Source organism: Gasterosteus aculeatus, chromosome 12 (assembly GCF_964276395.1).
Source record: "Gasterosteus aculeatus chromosome 12, fGasAcu3.hap1.1, whole genome shotgun sequence".
Lineage (NCBI taxonomy): Eukaryota > Metazoa > Chordata > Actinopteri > Perciformes > Gasterosteidae > Gasterosteus > Gasterosteus aculeatus.
The window spans coordinates 11,214,987-11,235,171 of NC_135700.1; the positions used below are offsets into that span (position 1 = coordinate 11,214,987).

General features: G+C 40.7%; 3 protein-coding genes across 3 annotated transcripts in view; 1 reads left to right on the top strand and 2 right to left on the bottom strand.

Annotated features, from left to right (window-relative positions):
* Positions 1-316: 316 nt before the first annotated feature.
* On the bottom strand, positions 317-3,454 carry calca (calcitonin/calcitonin-related polypeptide, alpha). Its single transcript, XM_040196051.2, has 5 exons — positions 3,355-3,454; positions 2,839-2,929; positions 2,569-2,700; positions 1,181-1,362; positions 317-764 (listed from the first exon to the last, which is right to left on the bottom strand). Exons 2-4 carry the CDS (start codon positions 2,922-2,924, stop codon positions 1,200-1,202), a joined length of 381 nt encoding a protein of 126 aa, XP_040051985.1. The 5' UTR covers positions 2,925-2,929; positions 3,355-3,454; the 3' UTR covers positions 317-764; positions 1,181-1,199.
* Positions 3,455-9,173: 5,719 nt separating this feature from the next.
* cyp2r1 (cytochrome P450, family 2, subfamily R, polypeptide 1) lies at positions 9,174-13,098 on the top strand. The gene is made up of 5 exons (XM_040159912.2): positions 9,174-9,895; positions 10,365-10,506; positions 10,623-11,255; positions 11,383-11,712; positions 12,196-13,098. The coding sequence occupies exons 1-5, from the start codon at positions 9,659-9,661 to the stop codon at positions 12,411-12,413; spliced, it is 1,560 nt and encodes a 519-aa protein (XP_040015846.1). The 5' UTR covers positions 9,174-9,658; the 3' UTR covers positions 12,414-13,098.
* A 3,098-nt stretch (positions 13,099-16,196) lies between these two features.
* Positions 16,197-20,185, bottom strand: part of pde3b (phosphodiesterase 3B) — a 32,882-nt gene continuing 28,893 nt past the window's right edge. Inside the window, exons 12-16 of the mRNA XM_040159899.2 lie at positions 19,703-19,902; positions 18,116-18,319; positions 17,775-17,936; positions 17,115-17,367; positions 16,197-17,026 (exon numbers count right to left, since the gene is read on the bottom strand). Of these exons, the coding sequence (XP_040015833.2) occupies positions 16,797-17,026; positions 17,115-17,367; positions 17,775-17,936; positions 18,116-18,319; positions 19,703-19,902 (1,049 nt within the window). The 3' untranslated portion in view covers positions 16,197-16,796. The remainder of the gene's footprint in view (positions 17,027-17,114; positions 17,368-17,774; positions 17,937-18,115; positions 18,320-19,702; positions 19,903-20,185) is intronic.

Genomic DNA, 20,185 nt, shown 5'->3' on the forward strand with positions numbered 1-20,185 from the left:
ACTTGAAAGATAAATTTAATGTGTGGAGTCGTCAGAGACATGCTCACCCTTGATAACAAAAAAATATCAAATAACAGTTTGCAGTGCACAACATTGTTGATTAATTATTCTTTAAGGTTCAATTACTGGTATTTAGTGAATACAACGTGTCCTCTCCGTTGATGATAAACTGCATGACTGCCCTCGCTTATCAGACATAACACATGTTATGAACCTCTTTTAAAATTAAATGTGTTGTTCTGCTGGAAAAGTATGCATGGTTTACAGCTTATATCCCACAATCCCACAAAAACACAAGAAGGCATGAAAGCATTATGTAGCTAAAATACAATTTATTCCTGCTTTCAATTAACAATCAGTATAATATTTAGAATCATAAGTACATTTTTCACGCTTGCATTTTGCACTCTAAAGAAAATTAATGAAGTATTGCACAAAGGCACAAGGCAGCCGTAGTTGTTTTTTTGGAAGTGCAGACTTCCAGTTTGCAGTACAGTTACATGTCAGGATAATATGATCCAAGCATAAACAGAGAAAAACACACTGGCATTCCTTTAAGTTACTTTTGTTCAGTTTTCCTGCATTGCTAACAATTACGTCAGTGCTAGTTACTTATACGATTTCAGAGTCAAAGAATGAATAACAACGAGTTTCTGAAAACTGTAGATCAGTCCATGTTTGTGAAGAATGGCATATAAATGGCATATGTTCATGTTTCCCAGCTTTTGAAGGTAGACGATGATGTAGTTTGGAGGCACCAGGTCCTAAAGAGAAACAGAGAGGACAGAAAACCATTGAGGGGTTTATCTGTGAGGCAGCAGATATATTTCACAGATTCATGACAACTAGAAAAAGAGATATTGGCATCAAAGTTTCTTAGTTGCAAAATATATTTTGGGCCACAGGAATCACAATAACACTCTTTTATGAAATGCATGCACACTCAACAAGTCTCAAAGAGGAGAGTGGAGTCAATAACCTTTATTTCTCTGTCCACAGATCAGGTTTGGTATATAACCCATATTTAACAAAAATATTGTTATATCTAATTTCAGGAAATTTGAAATTTACTGTACGAATCTGCCTTCTCCAATACTATGATACATAATGATACAACTTGTTGAATGATTTAGTCCAAATTGCTCTCTTGTACTTCATCTACACTGCTTCAATGACATACCACATATCTGCTCCTGTGCTCACACGGGGCCACGCCGCTTCCGTCTGCCGAACGCCTGGGCTCCCACGTCGGTGGAAACAAAGTTGCTGTGTCCTATTCCTCCCGACCGACTCAGGAAGTCAGCCAGGCGGTGCGTCACACAGGTGGCCGTGTTGCACGCCCGCTTCTGTGCTGTCGCATTGCTTGAAAGAATGGAAAAGACAGTGAACACAGTTTATCATAGTAGCACAGTCGACGCTAGGTAATACTGACATAAGTTAAAAATTATTGTTTAGTACCATCAACAACAAGTTAAACACAATAGAAATACAAAAAACAGGAAGTAATTCATATTATTTTGTGTGCATTATACTCATGCTTAGCCTTTGCTCCTTTCATGTTTTGTTCAATAAGTAGTGTGCAACTACATGTTTTTAATCTTGGATTAATTAAAGGAGCTTTCATTTAAAAAAAATAGAGGTTTCTGGCTGTTTCTATATTTTATTTAATGATCAGAACTACATTGGTAACAGCATTTGGTAGCTTTCAGATTGGTGTCGAAACCGAATGCCTCCTTGTGGAAAATTAAAGCACGGCTGTTCCTGAGAAGCTGGTCAGACAAACAGGATCCACATTCATCAGCAGTCTTGTGAACAAGCAAACGTTAACTCAGACAGGCTGAAGAATAGACTGGGCCAAAAACGTGAGTTTCAATTGTATTTGTTGACGCAGTTTTCATATTTCTCAGACAGACTTTGCTTCTTGCGAGTCGTCTCTGCTCCCACGTTGGTGCTGGAATAAGTTTGGAGTTTGTGAGTTTGAGAGTCGGCCCAGCTCGCAAGTGCTCAAGCCGGTGCAGCGCTTAGAAATGGGGCTATCCAAGCTGTCTGGGACAGAGACAAACATGCAGAAACAGACTTGAATGAACTTAAATGTGGCATGCAATTAAATATCAATAATGACATGCATGGTGCTCTAAAATGTCATGCTTTAAATTAATATTTGAAATGCATGCAAGATGATGTAAGAGCCATATGAAGACATCTGGTTGTAGTTGAGTTGTCTTGCTATGCATGTTCATGAGCCTACAATATCTGTCATGCATTTTCTCTCTTGTCATTTCAGGCACATCGATTGATATTGTATTGAAAAAATGGATGGCATGAGGTGTTATCACAAAGAGTAGTTTTACATGCATTAATAAAAAATAAAAAAAAGACCGATCGAGCTGTTTAGGGCTCATAAGGAAAAATGTGTTATATTATGCTGACATAGATAGATAGATAGATAGATAGATAGATAGATAGATAGATAGATAGATAGATAGATAGATAGATAGATAGATAGATAGATAGATAGATAGATAGATAGATAGATAGATAGATAGATAGATAGATAGATAGACTTACCTCTTTGCCTCAGCTGTTTGGTGGTCTTGCTCCTCTGAAGTTATCTGCATGAACTCCTTGATAGCTCTGAGTAAGCCTTGTGCATCTTCATTTGATAGTGTGACTCCATCTGACATTGACTCCTTACTAGTTCTGAAAATACACATTCGATAAAGTAATCTCTCCAGTTCTGGATTTGCCTCAACATTTTTACATCATATAAATAATCAATGTTTTTTTTTACAAGGTTAATGTATTTTATTCCTTACGAAATTGTGCCATAACTCTTACCTGGGCGGAGCTGCCTGTGAGACGTACATCTGACAACTGATCAGCGAATAGGCAAGAAGGAGATTCCAGAGTTTCAGCATTATCATGATTCCTTTTGAAAAATACATGCAAAGTTAATAATTTTTTTGTAAAGAAGGTTTTTAAAATGTCTCATTAGTACAGACTTACTCATCTAGTGCATGCACTCACTGCTATGAATCGCCTCTGACTCACACGCCCTCCCTGTTGGAGGCGCCGAACTTGCGAAGGCGGATGGGATAGTTATTGGTGACATACTGACACTGGGAGCTTTGCCAGAAATGATAACAGCCGCTCGTTCATTAGCAGAATTAGTTCGCTGCACCCTCTCATTCATGGTACGATTACATCCACTGTTAGCATCCAGTATCAACCCATAGGTGTCTTTACAGACCACTAAGTCCTCAACTTGTCCAAAAAACAACATCATCTGATACCTAAAAGTGACAGCATCATTTGCACAAACAACTAGAAAAGCACTCTTTTATCAATACTCACCGTGAGATAATGAATCTTCAAGTGATAAAGAAATTCAATGATTCAGTGTCACATGTGAATCTGCTGAGCCCTCCTTACAGTGCAGGGTTTTATATACATCTCACCGAGCGAGCACTTGATCATAGACTGTGGGCCAATAAAACGTTGCACCTCAAACTGCTGGCCAATCAGAAATCCTCCGTGACGTACAAGCCAATAAAAGACTTTGTACGTAATGGTCATCAATATATGCTCATCAGTATGTTTAGCTCACAAAAGGCTGCTGTGTATTTCAATGAGACCATAGTTCCGTTAGTTAGGTTTACATAAAATGGGCAGAAAAATTATAGGGAAGCCAACATAAAATAAATCGATGTGACTTCAAAGAAGTCTTTGAGTGGTTAAGATGAACATGGCTGGGGTCAATTAGAGACATGAGGTTACTCACGTACAGATTCATCACATTTACAAAGTGAGTGAACGTTCACAAGTGATTAATATTTAATTTTATATTGCCAAAAAAACATCTTTTGACAGTGTGTGTTGTAGTTACTTACTCAAGTTACAATTTTAATGTGGCAAGGAGAATAGAGTCTAAGGCCATGTGTCCTTCAGTATGGCCTCTAACAGCCAAACAGTTTACAATTCGCATATTTCAAATACAATATTGGCCCAGTTTGGTTGAAAAATGTCTGTCCTTAAATATCAAAGTAATATGTATCCAACATGGTTTATATCCATAGATCACCAAGGTTATCCTTGGTGTCCATTTCTGAAGCACAAAGGTACAAAGCAGTATTCTATTTATTCTATTCTATTTCGAACTTAACAGTTTTGATCATGTTCATTTCATAATGTATGTGTGATCAAACTAATGCCTTGCTTGAATGGTAATAGTGTGCATCAATAAACTAACCCTTTGCACAGAATTCAGTAGTTTCCAGCTGGTTTCTCCAAGCTAATTACTGCGCGGTTGGTCTCTGGCCATCTTGTAATTTCCGATACATAACAATATTGGATGATGTATTTTGAAGCACCCTGCCTCCCAGTTAGTTTTTGGAAACTCATTAGTGTGCATGATCCTTTTGGCACTATTGAGCAGACCTGCCGGTTCTATACCACACGCGCTAAATGAGCTCCATTAAATATAATAAACTCCATTAAATACAATAAACTGCTCAAAAGAAGACATAGGACTTAAGAGAAACATATTCTAACAATACAAAAATAACATTTGTCTCATTGGATTAACCCGCAAAGAAGTTTACATATATTTAGTTAACTCTTCATCTCCGATCTCTCATGGAATGTCCACCCAGTACAGCCGATATTTAAGAATCGAAAATCATGAGCATCGTGTACCAAATTTGGATCTTAGTGCTCCAAAAATCGTACTGCAAATTCTCCAGAATGTATAAATAAATAAGCTAAAAGTCACACTAACCAACTCTCTAACTCAGATAAGAAGTATGTTTCTTCCTCCATGTCAAGCGCATCCTTACGCTAACTACTCTGCGCACGAGCAAACACAGCATACTCTGCACATTGTTTTGCACTTGAGCTGCTTCCGGGCCTCGGTTCAGCACGGCCCGCTCTGATTATTGACACGGGCTGAAGCAGAGAAATCACATTCCAAGGGGAAATGTGTATTGTCATGAATGCAATTAAGCATTCCCTAGTGTTTGGCACGAATTGGCCTAATTGCAACACAGGAGAGCATTCATGACAGAGAGGGCGGCGTTGTGCTCGGAGCCGTGCTCATCCGTCTCAGCTGAGTCAGTGTGAGAACGCGTCTCCTCCCAGACAGAAGCAAGAACTTCCTTCAAAGCTCATCTCATCTCATAAATCCTGCGTTTTTCAAAACAGGCAACAAGAGTTGATGATCAGCTGGAACGATACAACAGTTAGGCTGCATGTTGAATGTAAAAGTTGGTACATGAGGATGGTGAAGATTTGAGCGTGTTCTGTATACATCAATCAGTGTGAGGTGAAGTGCACATCGGTCCTCTGTGTTTTAACTCAACTTAAGATATTCCTTTGTTTGTCCCACAATGGGGAACTTCACAATAAATGAGAGAGGAAGAGGAACACAAATAATTATAATACTAACATAGGATTCATAGGAGTCCACAACTGTGTTAGGAAGGGAGCAGTGTCATCAAACACAGACAGTTTCACACAAAAATGAGTAATAGCACTGAGGTGTGTGATCTGCAGGAATACCTTACGACCACAAGCAAAAGCAAAAAAAAAAAAATGGCAGATGGAAATGTCTATGTGACTCTATTTTCACTGCTGTCGGCTTTTGAGAATACGTAAATGTAAAAAAGTGTGAATGTGAAAATAAAGTGATGGAGGCGTCGTTGGCTGGATGACTTCAAAACTTACTCTGTAACTTTCAGAATGGAGAGAGCAGGAAATTAAGTTAGTTAGTTGATGAGCATCTTTTATTGAATTGATGATGTTGACCCTTGGCTGGGACACCACGGGCTAAAACATACAGTAACACTGCCAAGATGAGAACAAACTGCAACTGTGTGGAAAACCTTTAATGAAATTGACTGAAAACACTTTACAGATGGTTTCTACACCTTCACTAAGAACATACAATTACTGTCATTCATTACAAAATTAAGAGCATGAGATGAAGTATCCATTAGCGGAGGAACTTACATCTGCGGCTTTCCGTCAGAAGTTGACGAGACCTAAACTAACATTTAAGCACCTGGCCGGTGGCTGCAGAGGGATTGCGAGATGTCTTGATCTTCCAGCCTCTTCCATTATGTAGTTGGAAAAAAGATGTTCTGGACGCATTAGAATTGCCAGGGAGGGTCGGTAATTAGATTTTCACCATGAACTTAATTCCACTCATCTGGATAATAACTGATTTGCTGTGGAAGCACAATAGACAAAGGGACCCGCCCGAACAAACATGCCACACAACGTCCCACACTTTAGCTGGAAGAACCATCCTTAAATGGCCATATAATGTAGCAACGGATGCTTTTTTCCATTGCATTAAACCCCATACATTGATCAGGACAGCAACATAATTATCCTGGGGGGGGGGGGGGGTCTGTTACTGTTGGGGTTTTTGTTGATTTATATTGGTTCTGTCACAACCTTTGGTCAAAAAGCTTCAGTCCTATTAACATCTTCAGGGTTGTTTTACTGAAGTGGACTTGGTCAGATTGGTGGAGTGCCCCTTTAACAGTGTATATGTGAATCAATATTGATTATTTAAAAAACTACAGTGGATCAAGAAGTAAAAATTAAGAGCGGCACCCGTCACAACCTCTATCCTACTCCTTTGTTTCTTCCAGGTTAATTATTTCCTGCCTGGTCGCCCCTCATATTACACCTCTGTAGTGTTGATATTTTATAAGTTGTAATTATGTAAAATATTTATTTGATAAACCTGATTTGGTTTAATTTTTCTGAACTCGTGCCAAAATTTGGCAAAATCTTTTAACATCTTTTTTTATCATTTTAATGACTGTTTTTTCTTTTATGTTCAATCAATGTGCTGAACTGTTTATAAATCTCCTTGCTTTATGTTTCGATTTTTTTATTGGTTTTATGTGAAACACTTTGAATTGCCTTTTTTTTTTTATGTGCTTTACAAATAAAATTGCCTTGCCGTTAGGTTGCCCTGACAAATATGCATGATTGCTAGAGGTCTCTGGTGGCCACCTATGAAAAAAAAGCTTAGCAGCTACATCAGCAGCAAGGAACGGCTGGGTAAACAACTTCATGTCTAATGAGGAGCCAGTCAAGTTTAACTGATCACACAGCAGCATGGAGTGCGTGCTCCTGCAAACGTGCAAACTTTATAGTTCAAAACCCCATTAATGAAATAATAGTTTGTCGGGTTGATCCTATCAAGCTTTATCCACATCAACTTCCATCTGCAGAGCGAAAACAGTGAGTGAATTCATCAATAAATGTAAAGTGAATCAAAGGTATTATGTCAGAAATGTTGGGGAAGATAATCCAACTTTGTTTGGCTACAGAAAACGCTGCCCTGCAGTTTTACACAAGTACTAGAACATCCACACGCAGTGTTCCGCTGTCAAGACGAGTTCAGTTTGTAGCCAACAGGTTTGAAATATACCACATGGAAAATTTGGAATGTGGTGCCTGACTTAACCTTTGACCTCTATGAGCAGTCCATGACCTAACCTTTAACGTGTTTGGGTGAATGAAACTGGAGCAGCTCACTAGGGCAAAGTTTATTTGCTTGAAAAAACGAAACTGGGTAACACCAAAAAATGCTTACTCTTTATTTACCTCGATGAAGTCCATTTCGACAAGCAAAAGAGGCTTTTGTATTATATTTAAAGCCACACTTTTGACGATTTCCATCTGGAGAAACCATTGTGTGAGTACATTTAATATTACTGCGGTTGATGTTCAGTGACAAATAAAAAAAAGTGTTTAACTCATTTTGATTGGTTTGGTTATGTGAATTTTTAAAGATCCCTGTTTTATACAAGGAGTTGAAACTGCTAGGAATAAATAATTGCGTAAAGCACATACTCTCACTCTAGTTAATACAAGTCACTACCTCAGTTGTTAGAAATACCGAGGCATTGAAATGCTTTAAAAAACTTGCAAAACCAGCTCTGTGATGCCAGAACTCTTGCACACGCATTAATTGGCAGCAAACAGTTTGTGTTGATTCTGTTCACTGGGCCGGATCGCCCACAGACCCATTCAAAGATTTGACACTGTAATATATTATTTAAACAAGAAAATAAATGAGTGTCATGCAGAAAAACAGTTTGAAGTCGTATTATTGTGGAAGTATTTTGTATTATTTTGTCTTTGCTCTACTACTCTAATACTATATTTCAAAAGCAATTGAGTTAGAATCACAAAAAAAACTTTTGTTAAATGTTTTAAAGCAAACAATACAATACGATACAGCAGGTTGATAATATCTATCAGGTTATTTAATGCTAAGATCCTCCTGCCTGTCTTGTGTTTGTTTAGGTTTGTTTATGTAGTTATGTAGTTATGTAGTGTACCAGTCTTGATAATGAGCAACGAAAATGATAAAAATCTCAGGAAAAGCAATAGTTATACTTTATCTTCATAGATGGAACTGTGCCCATACAAAATAAGTACATTTGAGGGAGACAAAATGTTATTTGATCCTTATTGAATGTTATTTTGCTAAAATAAAAATGTTGGGATTAGCGGGCAAAGTGGGCGCTGAATTCTTTCTTGGCACGTCACCATTTCAGTTGTAATAATAGCTTGTAAGCAAATTGATTTAGCGTTTCACCAACCTCCCAAGACGTCAATCCCTCTTTTCCCTTTTTTTTTCTTAACATCTCAATCTGGGCTTTATCGTCATTTAGTGTTTATTTGTGATCTGAATTAATTTAGCCATAGATAAAACTAACAAATTTACTTCACATAAATAGTTTGCAATGGTCCAAACAATAAACTGTACAGAAAACTTAGAATAAACAACGTATACAACCAATAATAGCATTTCAGTATTATAGACTTTTTCCAATAAAGAAAAAAAAATGTATCCCTCTATTTGGGCCAAATGAAATAAAACATTGCAGGGATGATGCATCATCCAACCCACACAAATAAGCACGGGAAAATAAAATAAAGTTTATGGGTACTTATTGTGCATTTTGACTACGCATCATCTCTAAATATTTCATTGCATTTGAGTGATTTCCTCATGTATAAACTGTCAAACATCACACTAGAGTTTGCCTTTTCTATTTCAGTACTCAAACTGTTCTGTAAGTGTTGATCTTTGTCTTTTTTAGGACCCGGGAAGCAGCACCTGCCTACTGGGAAAGCTGCTCCCAGACTGAGACTGGTTTCTGTCTGTGGTTTACATGAAACAATGGGTGGCTCTGTGCTTTAACCCCCCTGCAGCCTCCCCTGCTAGGGGTTAAAATGTCACATACAATGGTCGTACTGAGATGATGGTCTGCTGTCAGTCCTGTTGGTTTGAACCAACGTTTTTTACAATGTCCCAGCTCAACTTTGGCTTCATGGCTTGGATGAAGTGCATTGTTACTTTGTTATGGTCTTTGCGCTTCATTAATCGCAGGCTTAAACCCAACCTAAACCACCAACATGATCCCGGGTTATTGATCAAGAGCGGAACAAAGTCCACCAGCAGTTGACTCCGACCTTTTTCTGGCCAATCTTCGCTTTAGAGGCGGGGGATAGAAAATGTGCAAGATGATACATATGCACTTCAGCTCTTCTGCGGAGAAGTCCCGACTCGGCGGAGGTGGACCAGCTAGATTGAAGCTAGACTTTTTGTTCGTTTTTTCTTGAGAAGATGGTTTCAATCAAAGCGCAATCTCTGGTGCCGGTGTCGTGCGCGCAGGCTCTCCTCGGCGTGGTGTGTCTGGCTGTCGCCTTGCTGGCTTTTCTGCTGGTTCGCCAGCTCGTCAAGCAAAGGAGACCCCCGGGCTTTCCTCCCGGTCCTTCTCCCATCCCTGTGATAGGGAACATTTTCTCCCTGGCCACCGAGCCGCACGTCTTCCTCAAGAGGCAAAGCGAAGTTCACGGACAGGTAAAACGGCTCCGACTCCTTTTCGTACGACCGCGGGCGCTTCTTTAACGTGACCTCATAGGAGAATGCATGCATGCACACGCACGCACACGCACGCACACCAAACGAACAAAAGGGACTCGCCCGAATATTTTGTCTGCAGCGTTTGGAGGAGAATAGCGGAAGAAAAAGGGGGCTCCTAAAAAAAACACTTAGAGTGCTGCAAGTTGCAAATTGCTTTTTTAAGGCATAGAACTGGGTATCTTGTAAATGGAGACGTCATTTTTAATAGTTACAGTTTCACAGGGTGTCCTGTGGAGGAAAGTTAAACTCATCTTCAGTTTTCTGGCTCATGAAAAAAACCGTTTGGGCAACTTGTGAACACAAGCCAAATGTTGCATCATGACTCTAATTGTGGTATTAATGTCACAGTGCATTCATTTGCACAGCACAAAAGTACAGCGCTCATGATGCAATGTGTACCTTTCAGATTTTCAGTCTTGACCTGGGGGGCATCCTGACGGTGGTATTAACTGGATATGACTGTGTCAGGGAATGCCTCTACAATCAAGGCGAGGTGTTTGCTGATCGACCGTCGCTGCCTTTGTTCAAGAAAATGACCAAAATGGGTGGTAAGATCGTGTAGAAATATCGCAACGCACACTATTTCTCATGCAACGGTATGTGAATAATTGCAGTCGCCACGATACAAACTCATGTGCTTTTCTTTGTGCTCCATCTTCTGAAGGGCTTCTTAATTGCAAATATGGCAAAGGCTGGATTGAACACCGTAAACTGGCTTGCAACTCTTTCCGTTACTTCGGCAGCGGACAGAAACAGTTTGAGAGGAAGATCTCAGAGGAGTGCATGTTCTTTGTCGATGCCATTGACGAACACAAGGGAAAGCCCTTTAACCCCAAACACCTGGTAACCAACGCCGTGTCAAACATCACCAACCTGATCATTTTTGGTCAGCGCTTCACTTACGACGACCGCAACTTTCAGCACATGATCGAGATATTCAGTGAGAACGTGGAGCTGGCGGTGAGCGGCTGGGCCCTCCTGTACAACGCCTTCCCTTGGATCGAGTACGTGCCCTTTGGAAAACACCAGAAGCTGTTTCGCAACGCTGCTGAGGTGTACGACTTCTTGCAGGAGGTCATACAGAGTTTTTCACAGGGCAGGGTGCCGCATTCGCCTCGCCACTACGTCGATGCCTATTTGGATGATTTGGAGCGCAGCGCGGGAGCACCCGACTCCTCTTTTTCCTACGAGAACCTCATCTATTCAGTGGGCGAGCTCATCATTGCTGGCACGGAGACCACCACTAACACCCTGCGCTGGGCCATGCTGTACATGGCTCTCTACCCCAACATTCAAGGTCAGTTGTGGTAGAAATGTCATCCCAATATGTAAAGAGGTTACCTGCAGAGAGAGTTGATGGACATCTGTTGGTAGACATAGTCGGTAGAACACATGGCTGATGACATCCATTTTTCTCCTCAAAGAGAGGGTGCACAGGGAGATCGACAGCGTGCTGGCCAATGAGAGGGCACCTACCTTGGAGGACAAACAGAAGATGCCCTACGTGGAGGCTGTCCTGCACGAGGTCCTTCGGTTCTGCAACATTGTCCCCCTTGGTATTTTCCGCGCCACCTCACAGGAAGCGAAGGTCAACGGGTACACGATTCCAAAAGGCACCATGGTGATCACAAACCTCTATTCGGTGCACTGTGACGAAAAGTACTGGAACGATCCAGGTGCTTTCTCGCCCCAGAGGTTTCTGGACAGCAATGGCAACTTTGTGAGGCGGGAGGCCTTCCTTCCATTCTCCTTGGGTTAGTGCCTCTGCTTCTCTTTCCGATTGCAAAACCCGCTAAAAGTTTATCAAAATGAAGGTGTCTTTAGGTGATTTGATTAGTGAAAATGGCCAGTATGTCGTAAGTCAGGGGTGACCTCAAATCATGTGCTGCCGAGTGTGGTGGAAATTCCTCCCCCAACACCAGGCAATAAACTAAAGCATAAAACTCAACTGAGACATGAACGTGCATTGTTGGGAATGAGGTCTGGATTAAATAAATACATACATTTAAATACATTTTCTTGGCGCAATCTACGTCCCCCTATAAATGAAAGAGAAACATAAAACTGAATGTATTGTGCATACACACCAACATCACATCTGGAAAAATTACACACCCACCTTCGCCTTACATTACTTATTGAGATTAGAGCCAAAACATATTATAGTCTTTCTCTTATTTCTGAATAATGTGCCTGTGTGTTAATTAGAGAGTCTAAATTAAATTGATTATTTTCAGGGAGGCGGTGCTGCCTTGGCGAACAGCTGGCCAGGATGGAGATGTTCCTCTTCTTCACCACTTTGCTGCAGAGGTTTCATCTTCAGTTCCCTGCAGGAAGCATTCCCACTGTCACTCCAAAACTGGGCATGACCTTACAGCCCAAACCTTACTCCATCTGTGCTGTCCGCAGGCAGCAGAAAAGCCCCTGCTTTGGAGACACTCCTTATCCCAATTAGGCAAAACATGAATTTAGTACAGCTTGCTTACATGTTCAAGCGAGAATTTAAGTACTTTGCACAGCAATGCAACCACACAATACAGGTGTATGAAGCTAAATGGCTATGGACTGTGCTGTCAGTTTATTCAATGGCTATTTAATTATTCTACTGGGCAATATGCACGTTTGCACAATACTTTATAAGCAGCAAGACACAACTCAGTGCATAAAAGAAATTCCGGGAACACCTGTGTGCCACTGATTTAGTTGTCTGTAGCTCAGAGTTTGAAAAGTCTATGAAGCTCAGGGCGCTAGCAATGGGTTCGGTGTATGTCAATGATTGATAGTAAGTACACCTATGATGGCCCAAAGCCATGCCTCTTCAGGACAGCTTCAGGTTAGACAAATGACACCACTGATTTGTATGTTTAGGGCCAAATGTGACTTTCCAAGAAAGTTCTGAGCTGGATCCACTCTGACCTTTTCTCTAGGGATGACGCTGTCTGGAAAATATGTCTCTTGGCAGACTAAAGCAACCCTGGTGGATTTCTAGAAACTGACTATGCAACACTGGTTTCTGCTAAATGGTGCCTATCAGTACTAACAATACTGCATTTATGTAAGTTTGTCCCTTTTTTTGTTGCAGTACTGGTGGTATGAGTCGGGTTTTTTTGTGTGTATTCATAAAAGTCTTTCTTAACATATTTTAAACTTGCCATGTCATCTTTTAGCCGCTAACACTGAGCACGGAATCGAATGAATAACTCATTTTTATTACTTATGTGCTATTCACATGCTGAGACCTCGCATGATCCCTTTGAATACTTGCAGAATAAGTTACGGCCTATTACTTCAGTGATACAGATACTGCATACAATAATCATTAGTTAGTATACATTGTAAACTGCCTCACCCATGTCCTAAATTCACCTCCCTTTACCCCTTTTGCACTGCTCAGCCCCGGGTAGAAAAATGCACATCCAATTTGATCCATTATGTGCTTTTTCTTCTGTGGCTTATTCACAAATTGAGCAGACACAGAAAACATTAGCATTCAGTCAGAGTTTCACGTGACCTGGTTAATGCAGACTATCTCAGCTTCCCTCTACACAAACCCCATGAGGAAAATACCAAGCTCTTAAGCTACCAAATGCTCCACCACGTTGACCTAATAGTCGTTGGCTGCTATTGGCGCAGGAGAGTTAGAGTACAGTGGGTTTTCATAGCATTTTGGCAGAATACAGGGTTCTGTTTCTCATAAGTGGTGTGTGAGAGAAAGTGCAGCCAGACCAAGATGTCATTTCAAGCAGATTCGCACACACTCGCTGCCATGAGCGGTGGTCTAATGAGGCTTATAAGCGAAAACGCCTGTGTGCGTCTTCAGAACATTTATGGTTGTGCGTTCATTTTCGGTGGCCTGGACCCCCCCCAAAAAAGGCAGTTTTATTGTAATGTATTGCAATTCAAGCACACTCACACCAATAAAAATCATTGCCAACGTCTGATACTTTAGGGATGGTGTTTTATGACATCTATAAATAACAACAAAAATCAGTTGCCCCCACAATGTAGATAAGGGCGAATGGTTACATTAGACAAACATACGTATATTGATGCTACATAAGGATGACAACCATTCATAGATGTATTTATGGCACAATCATCAGAGGACACTGTGGTTTGAAAAGACTGCAAAGTAAGAAGCCAACAAACCTTTCGCCGCTTAATGAGCCGGAGTCCGATGGGACGGGAGCCATCGAGGATTTACGATCCAGGGTGGCTCCATGTGAAAATAAACTAATGAAAGAGTTGTCAGGACGCATATGGTCGCCCTCGCTGCCACGTAAGAGCCTGGAGAGATATTTGACTCGAGATGTTTCTCTCACATGAACAGTACTGGAGCCCGCAGATATTTTGCCCGTCCGCGTATCAAAAGCCCACACAAACGACGGCGTGTAGGTGAAGCGCGGCACGGGTCGGGTCGACTGAGACAACGGCGATACAGAGAGATAATGAAGAACACAAGAGTGGTTATTAGACAGAACGGCGAGAGGCCGAAACCAAGTGAAAAATCTAAATCAAAACACCAAACCCCACAGTTCTACACCTGTAAATAGAAGTAGATAAAAACTCTGGAAACAGAATGGTAATTACAGGATCTCAATATACAACATGTCAGCTGTGTGTAGAAAACGAATGCATTCATTTTGATTATTTAAAAAATATATATTTATATGCACATACTCTTTTTTGTACAGCGGCTAAACACTTGTTTGGTATTAAAATGTGCACCCCTGTATCTATTGTTTTGTCTTTAAATATTACTATGTTGATTTTCACTTCTTACTTAACATTGTCTCCAGAGATTGATTTTATAATAGTGATAAAGGAACTAGGCACAGATTCTGCCTTCCTTTTCATTAAACATTTTATTCTAGTGGAATGCCAAGAGTTTCTTTAAACAATAACAGAGAGCTTATTAATATTGTGTGTGCGTGTATATATATATATATATATACATATATATATACATATACATATACATATATATATATATATACATATATATATATATATATATATATATATATATATATATATATATATATATATATATATATATATATATATATATATAAATACATATATACACACACACACACACACACAATATATATCACATATAAAGTCAAATGAAGCCGGGATCCCTGGGTTTGGCAAAAACAAACAAATGATGAGGGGAAAAAAAAGGAGAGTTAGGTGAGCTTTCAATTCATCTAAACATCTGTTAGCCTGCTGATTGAAACGCAGATTAATAAATATGTACTGTTTCCTTACGAACAGAGAAGATTGAACATTGAACAAGAAATTCCCTAATGAACTGTTGTAGAACTGCAAAACCGTTTTGCTGCAGGGGAGACGTTCGCAGTCTGCTAAAAACCGAGATAAGCTCTTCTCCAGTGAGGTTGCAAAAAGGTTATGCAAACAGTGTATGAATGGCCGAGAGACAGCACGTACTATATGCTCCTCTGGATTTGTTTGTACTCAAGTTGTTCATTCGAAGGATTACAAACTACCTCAGTCACCCTGATTTAAATTGTCTTACATTTTAAAGTGAATTTCATAATGACATTAATTCTGGCAAAATAACTATTCAACTTTGAGTGAATCCTGAGTAACCTATAAAATAGTATTTTGAATCAAAATAGGAATATGAAAACTCCATTCGGTGCTCCTGATCTCAATGTTAAAACACCAGAGGACACACAAATAGTACACAAAGGAATTACATATTAATAATTAAAAATGTGCTCTCTTTCTCCCTACTCATTCTCTCTATCACATTCCCGCCAAAAATATTCACACACTCAAAACAAAATGAAGCAAGGAGAGTTAAAAATCTCAACAACAAAAAAAAAGACGTGTGGTACACATGAGTAAAAGCATCAAAAATGATGCAGATATAATGCTATTAATCAGTCAACATTTCAATAATGTCTCTGTGACTGAGTCTGATACAGTGTTTTGTGTCGCCAGCAAGGAGAGAGAACTACACAAGCCGAGGCTCTGGGGCCAATATGGACTCATTTAAAATCAGGCAGGCACATTTCATATATATGTATATATATATATATATATGTGTATATATACATGTATACATATATATATATATATATATATATATATATATATATATATCATTCAAAAATATACCTGACATTGAGGCTGAAACAGTCTCGGTCTCTTTCCGTGTTTGAATGGTTTGCTTTGGTAAAGGGTATCTATCACTTAATCATGTCGCTTGCTTTATTATCTTTCCTCATTTCTCCACCGTTCATTTTTAAATAGACAGTAATTGTTTTGTACCTAAGGGAGGTGTAAGCGCTTTATATTCAAGGCAGCATCACAGCCAGGTCACCAAGGAGGCAAAGTCAATGCTGGACCCTGTTCACACTCTTCTTCTTCTTCTTCTTCTTCTTCTTCTTCTGCACTTTTTCCGCCTCGGCTCCGGTGCTTTTCTTCTGGGTGCACTTGACTCTCCGTGGGGTGAAAGTGCATAAGAGTTGGACTCCCACCGTTGCAGCGAGGATCCGCTCACAGTAGTAAGGCCTTTTTGTTTCTCCAAAAACAATGTGACTGCTTGAGCATCTTGAGTGTCTGCACAGTGAATCTTTTGATGTGTTTGCGTGAATGTGTGTATTTGTGTCAGAAAGAGGGAGAGAGCAAAGAGAGAGAGGGAGGGAGTAAAGTGTGTTTCATGTGCATGTGTCAACTGTCTGTGTGTTTGTATGTCTCACGTGTGTTTGTGTTGTAGAAAGGCAGGTGGTTGAGGGACCCATGTCCTTGCACAGCCTCTCCTCTTCTTCCTCACGCGTCTCTGTTCTTCCCTTCGTTCCCAATGCTACTGACGCTCCTCTCCCTCCTCCTCCTCCTGGATCACCTGGATGTCATCTGACGGGGAGCTTGGCAGGCTGGCCGGCAGGATGGGGAGGAGGCCGTCCAGCTGCTGCTGCTGCTTTCCGAGCTCTTTGCTCTTCTCCTCTTCCTCTATGGTCTTCTTCCACACCTTGTGATTCTCCGTCAGGTGCTGCATGATGCTGCAAAACAACCTGCGGCGGCTCTTCCTCCTTTCTGCAACAGGGGAAACACGAAGAACTGTTTCTAAAGATCTAGATCGGTTCGCGGGAATCTGTTCAAGGTGAATCTGACAGTGTCTTACTTGGTGCTAGCTCATCCTCCAGCTCATCGTCCTCATCTTCATCTGTGTCTGTGTCCACCTGCCCATCCTCGTTGTCTTCATCTGAGCCCTCTTCATTAATCCAGTGGCCGGGAAGCAGGCCAGCGGCGTCGTAGGAGTTACAAAGGGGTCCTACAATGTGAGTGATGAAGGACTCCTGTAGCTTTGCCAATTGTGGAGAGGAGCGGTCCATGAAGGGGCTGATGGGTAATCCCAACCTAGACTCCTCGTCACCCTGCAGATTTAAAAAGGAAAAATGTCTGAGGGACCCGGATCTACTTTACACCTTTCTAGAAATTTCCCATGCGGGACAATAAAGACTGAACTGAGCTGAGCTAAAAAGCCTTCGCAGACAATTAATCGTCGTTATTCATATTGTTTCAAATAAATATAATTCAGTTTAATCCCTTTCCCTTATTTGCTCCTTGCTGCTCAGATGTTTACGGGTGTCAGATTTGTGTTTCCTCTGGGGGCGTTTGTGCCGGGAAGCGGATCTCTGCAGGGTAAAGCTGGTTCACTGCCGTCACTCACATAGTCGGTTCACGAGAACAGACCCGACGGATTGACAGACAACCAGTGTAAAAATGCTAAAGATAAAGATGAATGAATGAAAATTAACCTGTGATGGCAGGCAGCCTGTACCTGTTCATAAAATTCATTGACGATCCCTTCCGTCCACTTCAGGTGCAGGTCACGAACTTTGGCCGGACCATTGATGTCTGCCAGCTTAATACACACTTGGCACACGAGCATCCTGTCGTTCTCATTGGTCCAATCAATTCCTGGACTGTTCACATCGTTCACCTGTTAACAAACAAAGATGCATGTCTTTATACAAATGATTTAACTGATTTGTCCTGCATCCATCATACTAACTAATAGTAACTAAACGTTAACGAAACGTTCTAATGTTTGAATCAACATTTAGCCAGATATTAATGGATCATCAAATAGATTATGATCTATTCTAACTCATCTCAGACCTTGCCATTGAACTCGGCCAGGAAGTCAAAGTGCTTCTTGAGGTCTGTGGCCAGAATAGCCTCGATGACGAGGAAGCGAAACCGCTTGAACTCCACATGATCCAAGTTGACCAGGAAGTTGAACTCGGGCCGGGACAGGTAGAGGCTCCAGGCAGACGCAGCGTGGTGGTTCTCCAGCACCGACCTGTCATTGTACAGCACCGCCTGCAGCAGAAGACCCAAGTGGTGAGAGAGGGAACGTTGCAGACAATTCTGACTATTTCCCCTAAAATGCGTCTAAAAATAAATGTGCTTGCGTAATACGTCTGCCTTTGTGTTACACAATTTGTAATGGTTTTACTCAGTAAATGTATCAAGGTATTTGATTGTGAAAGTTTGAATGTAACTGACTAGAGATGTAAGTATAGCTGAGGTAATAGACAGGTTAAAAGTAGTTATGAGGACATTAGATAACACATAGGCTCCCCAGCAATCAATAGGTTCAGGGTTCCCTCTCGCTTCTTTTAACCAGCTTTCCTGGGACTTACAAAAGCCAGACAGTGTGAGTGCTATCAGTGGTCATGTTGAGAAAGTACAATATTTAAACAGGGGCTTGCAGTTAACCTTTTCAACCCTTATTTAAATGACTGACCACAGTGAAGGAGCACAATGGCTGTGTGCAATGTAGTTAATCTTATAGATGATGATAATTTGCTGTTATGCAGTGTATTTAAATTTGTGTTGATCTTGGAACGTCAATTAGTTATAAATGTTGTTAATTGAGCAGGGATTCTGCTGTGATGTAGTAAGCAAGGAAAATGTCATACAACGAAACTGTTTGACAGTCAAGGTGATTAAGAGGTACCTAAAGACCAAAAATTAAAAAAATGAGATAAATATATCATATGCAGACGTAACACTTTGTGTGGCTCCGTGCATGTGTTTCTGGATCATTCATGACCGGGTGTGTTGAGTGGCAGTTTTTCTGCTGTCAGACAGAATTGCAACAGGAGCCTCTCAGACAGACTTTGTCACTACTGCAGAAAAGCAGCAAAGTCATTTTGTGTTTCTACTTGAGGATAGTCTCAGGAACAAGACGTCGGTGGGGATTGTTGTCTTCCTGTTAGAAGGCAAACTAAATACCCTTTGCCAGCAGTGCGAGCAGCGTCACCCTAGAGGTGTTAACTGAGTAGAGAACAGTCCAAAATGCTGGTCTTTTCATTAATATACACAGACAATAATGTGTATTTTTGTCCTTTGTAAAGCTTGGACAAGGGCGATAGTGCACGTACATGTATGTAAACGTACAGGTGTAATAGAAATGTTAAAAGAAAGCACTTTGCTGTTCTCGAGGAGAGCCAGCAAGAAGTAAAAACATGTGTAGTTCAGTTCACCATCAACCTGTCCAGTTTGGAAACTAGTGTAATAACCAATAACCTAACGCCACCAGTTACTTTTGTATGTCTATATATATAACACTTGTGGTTACGTGTCATTTGGCAAAAGACGTCCACAGTAGGATGACCAGGAGGAGGACCAGTGAGCTTCAAATACATTTGTCAATACATTGTACTACACTTTCAAGTACAAACAAATGCTGCAGGATACCTGAGATGCATTAGTGGCTACTAGAAAGGCATTTGTACGACCGGGATGGTCATAATCGTGCATTGCAGCTGCTACATAAAGGGCCATTAGCTCCAGGGCGGGAATGTTCCAGGCCAGGCAGCCATAGCTGTCATCTGAAATCGAGGAGCTTTTGGAGGAGGCGTAGGATATCCTGCCCGGAGAGATCCCGCTATCTGAATCTGCAACACAACAACAAAATGGATGTCAATGGATGTCGCTGTGATGAAAAATAAGGCGAGTGTGTACACTGTCATACCTGTAATGTCAGGTTTGAATTGTGCCCTTTTCCCAGTTAAGCAAACCTTTATTTTTGACTTATCTGTGAAATCTAAGCAGATATTGGATTGGATTCAAAAAGGAAGGGCTATAGAGTATATGTACATAATATTTTAATTTATTCACTGCCCTACTTAATTTCTTATATCCCGACCATTTTATCATCCCCTTCACTTGGTCCCTTCT

Excerpts from the sequence above, each read along its gene's own strand:
- cyp2r1 (XM_040159912.2), top strand. The coding sequence starts at position 9,659 with ATGGTTTCAATCAAAGCGCAATCTCTGGTGCCGGTGTCGTGCGCGCAG. Across the intron at positions 9,896-10,364 it reads AAAGCGAAGTTCACGGACAG|ATTTTCAGTCTTGACCTGGG; the intron begins GTAAAACGGCTC and ends TGTACCTTTCAG. Across the intron at positions 11,256-11,382 it reads TCTCTACCCCAACATTCAAG|AGAGGGTGCACAGGGAGATC; the intron begins GTCAGTTGTGGT and ends TTCTCCTCAAAG.
- calca (XM_040196051.2), bottom strand. The coding sequence starts at position 2,924 with ATGATAATGCTGAAACTCTGGAATCTCCTTCTTGCCTATTCGCTGATC. Across the intron at positions 2,701-2,838 it reads TCACAGGCAGCTCCGCCCAG|AACTAGTAAGGAGTCAATGT; the intron begins GTAAGAGTTATG and ends GTGTATTTTCAG. Across the intron at positions 1,363-2,568 it reads CAAACAGCTGAGGCAAAGAG|CAATGCGACAGCACAGAAGC; the intron begins GTAAGTCTATCT and ends CATTCTTTCAAG.